The sequence below is a fragment of the Lepidochelys kempii genome, chromosome 1 (genome assembly GCF_965140265.1).
Source record: "Lepidochelys kempii isolate rLepKem1 chromosome 1, rLepKem1.hap2, whole genome shotgun sequence".
Taxonomy (NCBI): Eukaryota; Metazoa; Chordata; order Testudines; family Cheloniidae; genus Lepidochelys; species Lepidochelys kempii.
Genome location: NC_133256.1, coordinates 216,476,174 through 216,488,700, shown reverse-complemented (window position 1 = coordinate 216,488,700; position 12,527 = coordinate 216,476,174). Strand labels below are relative to the sequence as shown.

The window sequence follows — 12,527 nt, the reverse complement described above, 5'->3', positions numbered from 1 at the left end:
CTGTTGGCAATGGGGAAAGACTGCTGACTGGGAGTCGATGGGAGCACCAACCTATGTGATTCCCAGCCATTCTGGGCCGGGGGCCCTGTCTAGCACTGCGACTGTATAACATGGAAAATTCACTTGTTCTTCTGGGTCTGCAGACAGCAGTAGCAGGAAATACAAAGCTTTGGCTGAAAAATGTGGGGCGGGGGGAGTTTCCAGTGACTATTCCTTCCTCCCCTCCTCTACCCCAGTGATTTATGGTTGTGGCATTCCTGGCACTGTGTGGGAGAGAGAGCCACACCAAGGTCTCCAATCTGCAGACCAAGGTCGATAATGTATCACTGTATGTTGACCAAATGACCCTGGAAACCAGCAAACCCCCAGGCAGGAGGGGAGGGCAGATGCAGCACCCAGAGCTGGGGAGCTCTGGAATGTCTAGAGCCAGCGAACGACTGATTTAGAAAGGGTGGGAGAGACTCCCCTCCTTGCCAAATAAATCACTGCTCTTCTCTCTCAGGGAGTAAAGCCTCCCTACAGCTTTGCTGGAGCAGTTCTCCCCAATGCACAAGCCATAAAGGCACCAAGACCAGATGGCAGGTACCCTTTGTGTGGCCACAGCAACCTCTGTGTTCAGGAGGGAAGGCAGGTGCTTGTGAATGGATCTGGTCCCAGGCTGCCTTCACTGGAAAGGGGGCAAAGAAAGAGAACAGGCTGACAAATACTTCTCTGCTTGTATAAAGAAAGCCTTCTGTGGCCCTGCCCTGTCCTTCATCACTTGGCAAAACTCCCCACCCTCCAGGACAGCCAAAGAGGTTAGAAATGGGGAAGACTTCTCAGGTCACCTATCCATTCCCTTTTCCCACTCCCTCCCATGCTCCTCCCACTAGCCCCCAGCCCCTCCGCTGCTAGGGAAAGATTGTTCCCTGCAGTCTAGTCTCCAGGGCACTGAGTGGTTACCGTCCCTTCGCTCTGAGCAAGGCCAGCTCTCATGAACAGGAACTGAAAGAGATAAAGGGTCTCAGTTAAGAGAGAAAAAGACCATCCCAGAGACTAGGAGGCTAGAAAAAAGGGAGAGGAAGCCATGACTGCTTCCACAGAGACAGGTATGTGTGTAGGTGAAAGAGAGAATGTATGTGTGTGTCTGTCTATGTGTACCCGTGTTATGTGATTGTTTGAGGTGAGTGATTGTGTATGTGTGTGCATGTTGTATGTTTACATGTGTTTGTGAGCACTTGTGATCACGCAGGGATGTGTAGGAGTGGATGTTTGGATGTGGGGTTCTTTGTATAATGCAAACATTTTATCGGTGTGTATTTTTATCTCTGTGTATGTGTTTCTGGGTGCAGGGGTGTATGTATGTATCTATGCTTGCATGCCTAGGTATAAAATGTGTGATAAGATTTGTCCCTAAAGGATGCAAATTATTGAAAACACAAGTCTCAAGGGGAGGGTGGCAGAGTGGCTGACTCAGGGGAACTGAGATTGGAATAGTGCAGAGATCATCTCTGGGGTATGAAATGCAAGCCAGCTCCAGGTAGTAGTGGGAGGTGGCAGGGTTACCAGCTGATCCAAGAGGGTCAAGGAATGGGATAGCAGGCCTGTCTGGAGCATTGGGCCTGAGCCAGCACTAGGTGAAGAAGATTGGACGGCCTGGGGATTGGGGGCTGGGATACAAAGACTTTCATTCCTAGGGCATTGCTTCTGATGCAGCCCCAGGCTGGTTATAACCATGTCATGGCTACGTGGCAGCCAGTGTTGAAAGAAAGGTATTTATTTTTGTATTCCTGTACAAGAGTGAACATAGTTCTACATCTGTGAATTAGCTGGTCCAGCTCCTAGCAGTCATGTACCCACATCATTGGGAGCACTGCTATTAAGTGTCCCTCTTGCAAGTAGGGTAGGGAAAACTGACTTTGGTCCGGGATAAAAAGGGTTAAAATCTGACACACCAAGAGCTTTCCTAAACTCCCTTTGAACTTTATCTAATCCCCTTGCAAAGGCGCCAAGATGTTTCATCCCAGGCCTGGGAACCAAGGTCACTAGGTCTATATTTTCATTCTTTCAGCTATCGCCTTCAAGGTTCCTACGAACCAAACTAGTTGCACAAGAGCAGGATGGCAGCTCCATTCTGGGAGCTCAGAGATGCGTGAGAGGTCCTGGAGAAAGGGACTCACAGAAAAATTACAGACAGCAAGGAGAGACTGAGAGCACGGGGAGGAGGAGCCGTGTCAGCAACGTGGGGCAATTTGGTAGGACCTAATATCACAAAGAACAAAGACAGGTTTCAGAGTAACAGCCGTGTTAGTCTGTATTTGCAAAAAGAAAAGGAGGACTTGTGGCACCTTAGAGACTAACCAATTTATTTGAGCATGAGCTTTCGTGAGCTACAGCTCACTTCATCGGATGCATACTGTGGAAACTGCAGCAGATATTATATACAAACAGAGATCATGAAACAATACCTCCTCCCACCCCACTGTCCTGCTGGTAATAGCTTATCTAAAGTGATCATCAAGTTGGGCCATTTCCAGCACAAATCCAGGTTTTCTCACCCTCCACCCCCCTACACACAAACTCACTCTCCTGCTGGTAATAGCCCATCCAAAGTGACAACTCTCTTCACAATGTGCATGATAATCAAGGTGGGCCATTTCCTGCACAAATCCAGGTTCTCTCACCCCCTCACCCCCCTCCAAAAACCACACACACAAACTCACTCTCCTGCTGGTAATAGCTCATCCAAACTGACCACTCTCCCTACAATGTGCATGGTAATCAAGGTGGGCCATGTCCAGCACAAAGCCAGGCTCTCTCACCCCCCCCTTCCCCCCTCCCAGGGGACACACACACACACACACAAACTCACTCTCCTGCTGGCAATAGCTCATCCAAACTGACCACTCTCCAAGTTTAAATCCAAGTTTAACCAGAACGTCTGGGGGGCGGGTAGGAAAAAACAAGGGGAAATAGGCTACCTTGCATAATGACTTAGCCAGTCGCAGTCTCTATTTACGCCTAAATTAATAGTATCCAATTTGCAAATGAATTCCAATTCAGCAGTTTCTCGCTGGAGTCTGGATTTGAAGTTTTTTTGTTTTAAGATAGCGACCTTCATGTCTGTAATTGCGTGACCAGAGAGATTGAAGTGTTCTCCGACTGGTTTATGAATGTTATAATTCTTGACATCTGATTTGTTGTCACTTTGGATGGGCTATTACCAGCAAGAGAGTGAGTTTGTGTGGAGGGTGAGAAAACCTGGATTTGTGCTGGAAATGGCCCAACTTGATGATCACTTTAGATAAGCTATTACCAGCAGGACAGTGGGGTGGGAGGAGGTATTGTTTCATATTCTCTGTGTGTATATAAAGTCTGCTGCAGTTTCCACGGTATGCATCTGATGAAGTGAGCTGTAGCTCACGAAAGCTCATGCTCAAATAAATTGGTTAGTCTCTAAGGTGCCACAAGTCCTCCTTTTCTTTTTACAAAGAACAAACATTTTCCCTAATGTCTTCCAGGCTGAGCCCTTCCAAAATGTTTCACAAGCTGATGCAAAGGGCCTGATTCTCCTCTTATACCACTGTAAATGAGGAGGGACTCCACTGAAATCAACGGAGTTGCACTGATGTACAAATGGTGTCAGAGGAGAACCTCTGGCCACTGTTTAGCAGGGCACAGCAATGCCACACAGCTGACTGCGAGTGAAGAAAAATCTAGTAGCCAGCTGAAACTACAGAGAGAAGTGTTGGGAGGCAAAGTGCCGTAACACAAATGAGAATTTAGCCAGGACACCAGGGTTAACACTCCTACTCCTACAAAGAGTGTCAAGGGATTCTAAGCACCCCATCCTTGGTTTTATATCTCGTCTAGAGCCATGCCCAGTACCACACTAGGGTTACAGGGTAGTGGTGACTCACAAGGGAGAGCATCCCCTACTGAACCAGCCACCCCACTCCCTGCAGCACAGCGCCCCCTAGTGCTATGCTAGAGTCAGTGCTGACTCAGAGGGAAGAGCACCCCCTACTGAGCCACCTACCCCACTGCTAATTCTGAGAGAAGAGCACCCCTACAAAGTCACTGCTTCCTGATATATTAACGCTGCCTGTGGTAGTCTCCCATCCAATTTCCAACCCAGTTAAACTCCTTATCTAGGTGTAAGGAGCATATACCCCAGGTGGCACCCCTGAGGTAAGAATGACAATACATGGCAGAAAGCTGGTGCAATTAGGAAGGAACAGGGTCACATTTCTCTGGACTTCCACTGTAAGGAATAGGTGGGTGTGAATGGTCACTGATTTCCTAAAATGCTGTCCTGGATCCCTGGGGTGAGAACTGGGATCCTAAAAATCACCTCCACCCCCAACCCACCCTGTATTTGTACCAGCTCATAGGTGACTCTCCGTTCTCTCTTCCAGTAGGTCATCCATCCAGAAGTGCTAGCCACAGGTAAGAATGACAGCTCTAGTCTGGTACGTGCCTGATGCCACAGAGAATTTCAGAGGGAGCGGGGGGGATTTTCTTCCCCTCAAACTTCTGCTATCTCAAAAGCATCTTGCTATTTTCCTTTCCATTCTCCTCTCTCTCTGTCCTTTTCATAACAATGTAGGTCCTGGTGCAGTACACTGCAGCCATGGTGCCTTGCTTTATTGTAGACAGAATTCTTGCCTTCCTTTACAATAAAGCTGCAGCTCAGACTGAACCCCTGATCCCAGAAGTCTCAGGTATCATATATCCCAGGGGTCATTAGAGACAGGACCTGGGGACACACAGTCATACAGGCAGCTTGTCTGACCATCTGCAAAGCGGTGGTACTAAGATCATACATACTGTGCCTCTCCCATCCTTACCACCGTCTCTGTCTCTTTTGGTATATGTGAGACAAGGGGGAGTCATTAAAGATGTTGGTTGGTGCCAGTGATGGAATCTGGGTTTCAGGTGGAAGATACAGCCAAAGGAATTTAGGGCGATCTTTGACCCCAGCGCATTTCCCAAGGTGACCTACCTACTCTATGAAATTAAGTGGGGCAGCAGCACCAAGTTCTGGAGGAAGTGGTGCCCGAACACCCCCACCCAGCATGCCGAAATCAACTGCCTGGAAAATGACTTCAGGGAGATACGCCACAGGCCTTCAGTGCACTGCTCCATCATCTGGTTCCTGTCCTGGAGCCCCTGTGGGCTGTGTTGCAGACTGATCGTTCACTTCCTACAGGCCCACCCCAAAGTGACCCTGCAAATCTACATAGGGCGGCTCTTCAGGCACAGAGATGAACGGAACCGACAAGGCCTCAGGGACCTGGTGAGCAGTGGAGTGAACGTTTACATCATGAGCCTGCCAGGTAACACTTCCCAAGGTTACAGGTACCTCAGTTCTGGACTCTGGGGAATGGGACATGAAGCCTTTCACTTCTAGGCCACTGGTGCCAGTTAGGTCCCAGGCTAGTAGTGAGTGAAAGTTATTCTGGTTTGATGGCCATGTGAAATGAGCTGGTGAGAGTCAATCCACAATCAAACACTGCCATATTGGCCAAACATTGATTCATTTCTAGGGAAATGCAGTTGGGATGGGGGGGTCAATGGGTTGGTTCAAATATTTCCACATGCTATTCCCTGCTCCCTGCAGAGAGAATGGAGTTTTAGCAGCTTCTCTTGCCCCCTGCTTTTTCTTTCTCTCCCCGCATCTCTCCCTGCTGGTTCTGCCTGTTCCCTTCGCAGAGGGTGGAGAAGCTCTTGGAGAGAACTGTTCCCCCACTAAGGCTATGTGGAGTCAGATAGATCCCTAACCATCACAGGTACAAGAGCCACCCTCATGAGGCACCCTCTTAGGGTACAGCGCTGTAGGCTACATCACTTATGCCTCAAACAAATCCCGTTAGGAGCTCGGTGTCATCTCCACACTGTCCCAGTTTCAGGAAGTCTTTGGTATATAGGCGTCCCCTCCACCTTTGAGCATGTGGGCATGTCTTTCTTTTCTCCTTCCTGGGTCACTGTATCCTGAGCAATAATGAGGACATCCCCCTTCAGCCTGAGATTGGAGCTTCATGCAGGGCAGCACAGCACATCAGGCATCTCCAGGTGCCAGTGTAACGCCAACAAACCGCAGTCATGGGCAGGCAGAATCAAACCTGGGGTCTCTGGAGCTTAGTGCACAAGCCTCTACTGCATGAGCTAAAATCCAACTGGCTGTTAGCTAAGGCTGTGGAGCAGACTCATTTTATCTCTCTCTCTAAGTGGTCTCGGTGCCACTAGATGGGACAGAACACCACACCCAGGAGATGTGTGGGTTACACCAGCAGTTCAAGTGTCCCTTCTATTAAGGCTTCTCCTCCCTTGCCTTGATCAAAGTCAGGGTGGGTGATGATTGGTGTATCAGTCACCTTGTTGTGTCCTTCACCGCATGACTAGTGATCTTGTTATTCACTCAGCTTACAACTACTGTTGGAGAACATTTGTCGACCACCGAGTCAGAAAAGATGATATTTACTGGCCCTGCTACTTCACTCCATGGATGATATTCTATATGCTTGAACTCCAGTGTATCCTACAGGTTGGTAGGTGCTTAATGCTGGGGTGGGGAGAGAATTGATCCAGCGTCACATGTAGGTAAAAGGAGATGGTCCTGTGGTTGAAGCATAGAACTGGTAGTCAAGAGACCAGAGCTCTCTTCCTGGCTCTTCCCAGAGGGAATCAAATTCAGCCATGGAGTAAATGGGCAGAACTCTACTGAAGTGAGGTTGCACCAGATTAAACTAGGAGGGTGGACTTTAGCCTAAGGAGAACTATGTCCCATCAGTGGCATTTCATGTCTCTCCTTCAACATCTCCTCTGGCTCTGATGACCCATTTTCATGGCTCAGCTCTAATACATGGAGAGTGCCATCTGGGTTCATGGGGCCATTGAGTATTTTGTCAGTTTCCTTTCAAATTTCTTCTCAGTAACACTGTTGAAAAGTGGCCAGTAACTACAGCTCAAGGGAGAGGTTCTTTATTGTTGCTGCTTCCCTTGAAATGCCCAAGTGACCCTATCATGATGCCATTGGACTGTTAGCTTCTAAAGTTCTTTTAATATCATTTTCTCTGTTTGTACCAGGGCCTACCTCCTTGTTTACAGATTTGGCTGAAGAATTACACTGGCTTACCTTTTTTCCGACTCGTTTTACAAGAATCTCATAGAAAAATACTCTGGCAAAGTCTCCACACAGCAAACAGTCACCAGCAGCCACTGATTTTCAGGCCCAGGCCATCAGCTGAACACTGGTACCCATCAATGTATTTTACTGGACCACCGGTCAGTCACAAGCAGTGACCTGTGCTCAAGCCTAGACACAAGTCAATCAACAGCCTACACCAACATACTAGCCTGGAGCACCAACCATTGTTCAAGCCTGAACCATCAACAAGGCAAAGGGTTGGCCCAGTCTTGTACCTTGGTGTGTAGCTATGATTGGCTGCTTGTATACAGGTAGTTATTTTTTTGGAATATCTCACAGTGCAAGTGAAGATTGTGATTGTAGCAAAGGTAGGCATGCCTGTGTTATCTCTAAACTGGTGAGAACAGGTACCAATAGTAGTGTAGATGTGGTGACATGGGCTTCAGTGCAGGTTAGCAACCACAGTATATACACAGGCTCCCTGAAGCACTTGTACTCTGGTTGCTAGCCCATGCTGAAGCCCATGCCATGACATCTACCCTACTATTGTTACCTGTACTCACTAGTTTAAAGCTAACATGGATATGCTTTGCCATGCTACAATCACACCTTCACTTGCAGTGTAGACATTCCAAAAAGTAACCACCTATCTACAAGCATCCAATTACAACTACACACCAAGCTACAAGACTTGGCCATCAACCAGTCAACAGGCATCATCGTTATACTGACCTGGACCATGGTCCAGTCTCATGGATAGATGACCCTAATGTCTTCAATTCAATTAACTGAAATGGGCTAGATTCTGTTTTCATCTACACTGGGGTAAATCCTGAGTAACTCCACTGAATTCAGTGGAGTCACTCTAGATTTCTACCAATGCAAATGAGATCACGGGAGGAGGAAGAGGTGTGTATTTCCTAAGGAGCAATCCTTGTACTAGGTACATTTAGGGAAGAGTGCTTTAGTAAATTACATTACTATAGATACAGCTCAGGTGGGCCTAGTGCCTTATCAACGATCCCTAATTAGTAATGATTTCAAGCTGGAGATGCAAAGTGGAGATTTTAAAATGAGTGCATTTGTGAATTGGAGTAACAGCCTGCAGAATTGCAAGTGGCTTTGGGTGACATCTAAATATTAGTCTTTTAGACTATGATGAATTTTTAGCCCCCATCTGCACTAAACATTCAGCCATGCCAGGGAACTGGCTACATGCTCAGTTGACCCCTGAACCAGTCACAATCATTGCTCCAATTTGTAGGGAAGGCCAGAACTTTCATAACCATGTTACAACTCTGACACAGTTAACTTCCCCTCTATAAGTAGGACCAGAAGCCCAATCCCACATACACAAGTAACTGTTGTTGAGTAACTGTTGAAGCCAATGGGATCTGAGTATATTTATTCACATGGTAAGTGGTTGGAAAACTGGGCCCAATGTTAAGGGGCAACCAGGTTAGGGGCAATGGTGTTGCAAACAGAGTCCCCAGGAGGGTTGTAGTTGTAATTTAGGCAGGGCCTTATTAGACTAGATCTTCACTTGCAGAGAACAAGGAGGTGAAGAGCATATGACTAATGGTGACGAGAATGACACATTCCGAAAACATTATTTCTCAGAGCTTTGAATGTGTGTTTTCAATGTTTAGCTGTAATTCAGCTCATATTGCTTCAATATGATCCCTAATGATATTCCACAATTGTGATAAATGAAGGGGGGGAGAGCTCCCTTTCATGGATCCAGCCAGCCAGTTAGCTATAAAATCCCTCTTGGTAGCTGTTCTCTACTTGCTTTACCTGTAAAGGGTTAAAAAGTCTCACTGCTATGCATAGGTAAAAGGAAGTGAGTGGGCACCTGGCCAAAAGAGCCGACAGGAAGGCTAGAACTTTTTAAAATTGAAACAAGACTCCCCTTTGGTCGGTCTGTGTTGTTCTCCTGGAGAGCAGGGGCAGGGCTGAAACTATGCTGTAAAAAGCTTTAAGCCAGGTATGAAAAATCATCAGATCATACCTAGAAGCTACTCATTTAAAACCCTAAATATGTAAGTAGATCAGGAAATGTCTAGGAAAACGTGATTAGGTTTATTTCTTTTATTTCTTTATGGCTTGTGGACTCCTCTGTGCTAACCACCAAATGTTTTTGTTTTGCTTGTAACCATTAAGCTGGACCTCAAGAAAACCAATCTTGATGCTTAATTATTATATTTGCTCTTTTTAAATCTAGCAATAGCGTAAATTTCAGATGTATTTTCTTTTTTTGTTTGTTTTTAATAAAATTTACCTTTTTTAAGAACAGGATTGTGTTTTTGTGTCCTAAGAGGTTTGTGCACATGTTGTTTAATTAGCTGGTGGCAACAGCTGATTTCCTTTCTTTTTTTTCTCAGCTCTTCCCCAGAGTGGGGGTGAAAGGGCTTGAGGGTACCCCACAGGGAGGAATTCCCAGGTGCGCCTTCCTGGGTTCAAAGGGGTTTTTTTGCATTTGGATGGTGGCAGCATCTACGCATCAAAGGTCAGAGAGAAGCTGTGACCTTGGGAGTTTAGTACAAGCCTGGAGTGGCCAGTATTAATTTTTAGAATCCTTGCGGGCCCTCACCTTCTGCACTCAAAGTGCCAGAGTGGGGAATCAGCCTTGACAACAATGACCAGGAGGAGTAATATGTGTGCAGCTCTTGAAAAGATGTGAATTCCCTGCTTTTTGATGACTGTGCTTTGATTACTCTTGTCTGACCAGATAACAAGTGTAAAAAAAAAACGGGATGGGGGTAGGGGGTAATAGGAGCCTATATAAGAAAAAGCCCCCAACAGGACTGTCCCTATAAAATTGGGACTTCTGGTCACCCTACTGTTGTCTTAAGTCAGGAAGCTATTTGCAGCTATTTAAATAACAACTTTATTTAACCTACAAATGTATGAACAATGCTAGATTTTTTTATGGGCCAGACAGTAGATGGCACTCTTTCTATTAGGTAGCTATACACATATATATACTGCTAGGTATATCCTTTATATAGCACTCCCCAAATAGTTGTTCTTTTCCTTTTTTCTTTCCTGAGGTGTTTCCTAAACATCCTTTTAGATTTAGCTATTTCTTGGAGGAGTTACGTCTCAGTTGGAAATGTAATAAAGCACGTCAGCTATGAAAATGATGTCAATGTGCCCAAAAGGCCTGATTTGCAAAATGTCAGTACCAAAATTGCATGCACAAAAATGCAGGCACACTTGTGTAAGTAACACATGAGTAATTACCATGATTGTGCAGGCAGGCTGGCTAATTACACCTACAAATGACAAGAGATGCGTCTAGCCTTTCACATGTGCATTTGTGGTAATGGAATATGCAATTTAAGCATGGAAATGTGTGTAAAATTTTGTATACATAATTGTATGACAGATTTTCTGGAAGCCAAGCCCAATAGGAGCACACGTGTGTATTTCAGGGTGGCACTGACAGCATACATATGCTGGATTTGAAAAAGGACTGGATACTTTATTGACCATGATCGATAATTATGCCTAAGCCAGCTAAAATGACAGTATCACTCATCAGCTGTCATGCATAGCAGAGAGTGGGATGAAGGGGTGTCAGGAAGGAATTTTTCTCCTACTTACAGCATTGTAGAGTTTTTCAGGTGCAACATGGGCACTTTTGCGTGATGTTGGCCACTGCAGCATGACGGCTACCAGACGAGGTGGAATGAGGACTTGATCTGACATTACAGGTTCAGTGCTCTGGCTTTCCCTGGGGATCTCCATAGGGAGCATACCTCTGGGATTCACCTACACAACACCAGCATCTTCCTTAACTCACAAACAAGGCCTGGGGTAGATCCCCTGGAATTTCCATTGAGAATTAATGCTTGATCCAAGTTATAAATAAGGAAGGAAGCCTAGGATCAATTCCCCGCTATCTCCATAGGGAATATCATCAGTGAAGTGACACCCATATTAGAATCATAGGGTTAGAAGGGACTGCAAGGGTCATCTAGTCTAACCCCCTGCCAAGACACAGGCTTTGTTGTGTATTTACAGTCTATAAAAGAGTTTGGGATCCTTGGGGATTAAATGCAAAGTTATTACATTATATTCACCTCTGTTTCTACTCTGGATGGAGTCACCCTGTGTCATCTTGCTTGGATGAGCTTATATAGCAAATTTAGTGCAGCCAGTGCCTTTGTGATAAATCACCTTACTGATGGATTGCTTGTATGAGACCCAGGTTGTTTGGTGCCTACCTACTACAGCACATGTTGGAAATGTGTGAACTAGATCAGATAGATTACTATAGCTTGATCAACTAGGTTAGATAAATGACCAAAGCTACTGTCAATACTATTGAAAGGAAATGACCTGTGATGGGGTTTGAACATTCAGTGCACATAGAGGAGCCTTTGTTGTCTACTGTAAGATTTCCTCTCTTTTCATTCCCCCCGGATTACTAGTGAATGCTACTTGGAATAAAATCCAGTGTCCCAACTTTTAGAAAGTGTTGCTTTAGGAATACTTCTATAGCTCATCACTCTACAGAGGAGTCCATCTTCCAAAAAGGGTAGTGGCGTTATGCGAGGCAGTGCTTTAAACCACGAGTTGAGGGCTTCAATAGCTCAGACATAGGTCAGGGGTTTATTACCGGAGGGGGTGGGTGAAATTCCGTGGCCTGCGTTGTGCAGGAGATCAGACTAGATGATCATAATGGTCCCTTCTGACCTTAAAGTCTCTGAGTCTATGAGAGAGTGCTCTCTGCTGACCAAGGCCCTGACCTATGCTCAAAATAGGAGACTGGGTTCGCTTCCCAGCTCTGCTACTTCCTTGTTTTGTGACCTTGTGCAAATCAGCATCTCAGTTTCCTCCTCTGTAAATTGTGGACAGTGAGGTTTACCTCCTTGTATGGGGAAGGGTTGTGGTCTATTTATTATAAGCCTTGCCTGCATGTTAAGTATCATCACTTTGCCTCTTTCCACTGATATTTCCAAAATGTAAGTTGCCTGACCACTCTAACGCTCTGTGTTTGATGTGTGACGCTGTAATGATTTAAAGGACAATTTGAGGGGATGCCATTAGTTTACCCCTAAAATAACCAGCATGTCTAGGATTCAGCTTCAACATCTGGATTATGCTCCAAGCCTTTCTCCCATCTTCATATCCTTTATATGGCTCATCTCTGGAACAGACCCAGCCAAAAGCTAGGGCTCATACGTAGGTTTGGAAGGATTCGCTTTTTATCAGTAAATATTGATTTCACTGTACACTCACAAACCCCGCAAGAAAATATCTCCAGTGATAATAATCAAAATTTGCAGCTAGGCAAAGTAAGGGAAATGCTGCTTGAGAACTCATTAGACTTTTATTTAAGGCTATATTTTGACATGTGATGAGGACCCTTCCCCATAATTTTGTGCAA

The 12,527-nt window shown here is 45.7% G+C and overlaps 1 protein-coding gene across 1 annotated transcript; it reads left to right on the top strand.

Annotated features, from left to right (window-relative positions):
• The first annotated feature begins 1,008 nt into the window (after positions 1 to 1,008).
• On the top strand, positions 1,009 to 7,284 carry LOC140905863 (C->U-editing enzyme APOBEC-1-like). Its single transcript, XM_073329360.1, has 5 exons — positions 1,009 to 1,088; positions 4,398 to 4,428; positions 4,918 to 5,318; positions 6,405 to 6,526; positions 7,069 to 7,284. Exons 1-5 carry the CDS (start codon positions 1,067 to 1,069, stop codon positions 7,282 to 7,284), a joined length of 792 nt encoding a protein of 263 aa, XP_073185461.1. The 5' UTR covers positions 1,009 to 1,066.
• The last annotated feature ends 5,243 nt before the right edge of the window (positions 7,285 to 12,527 follow it).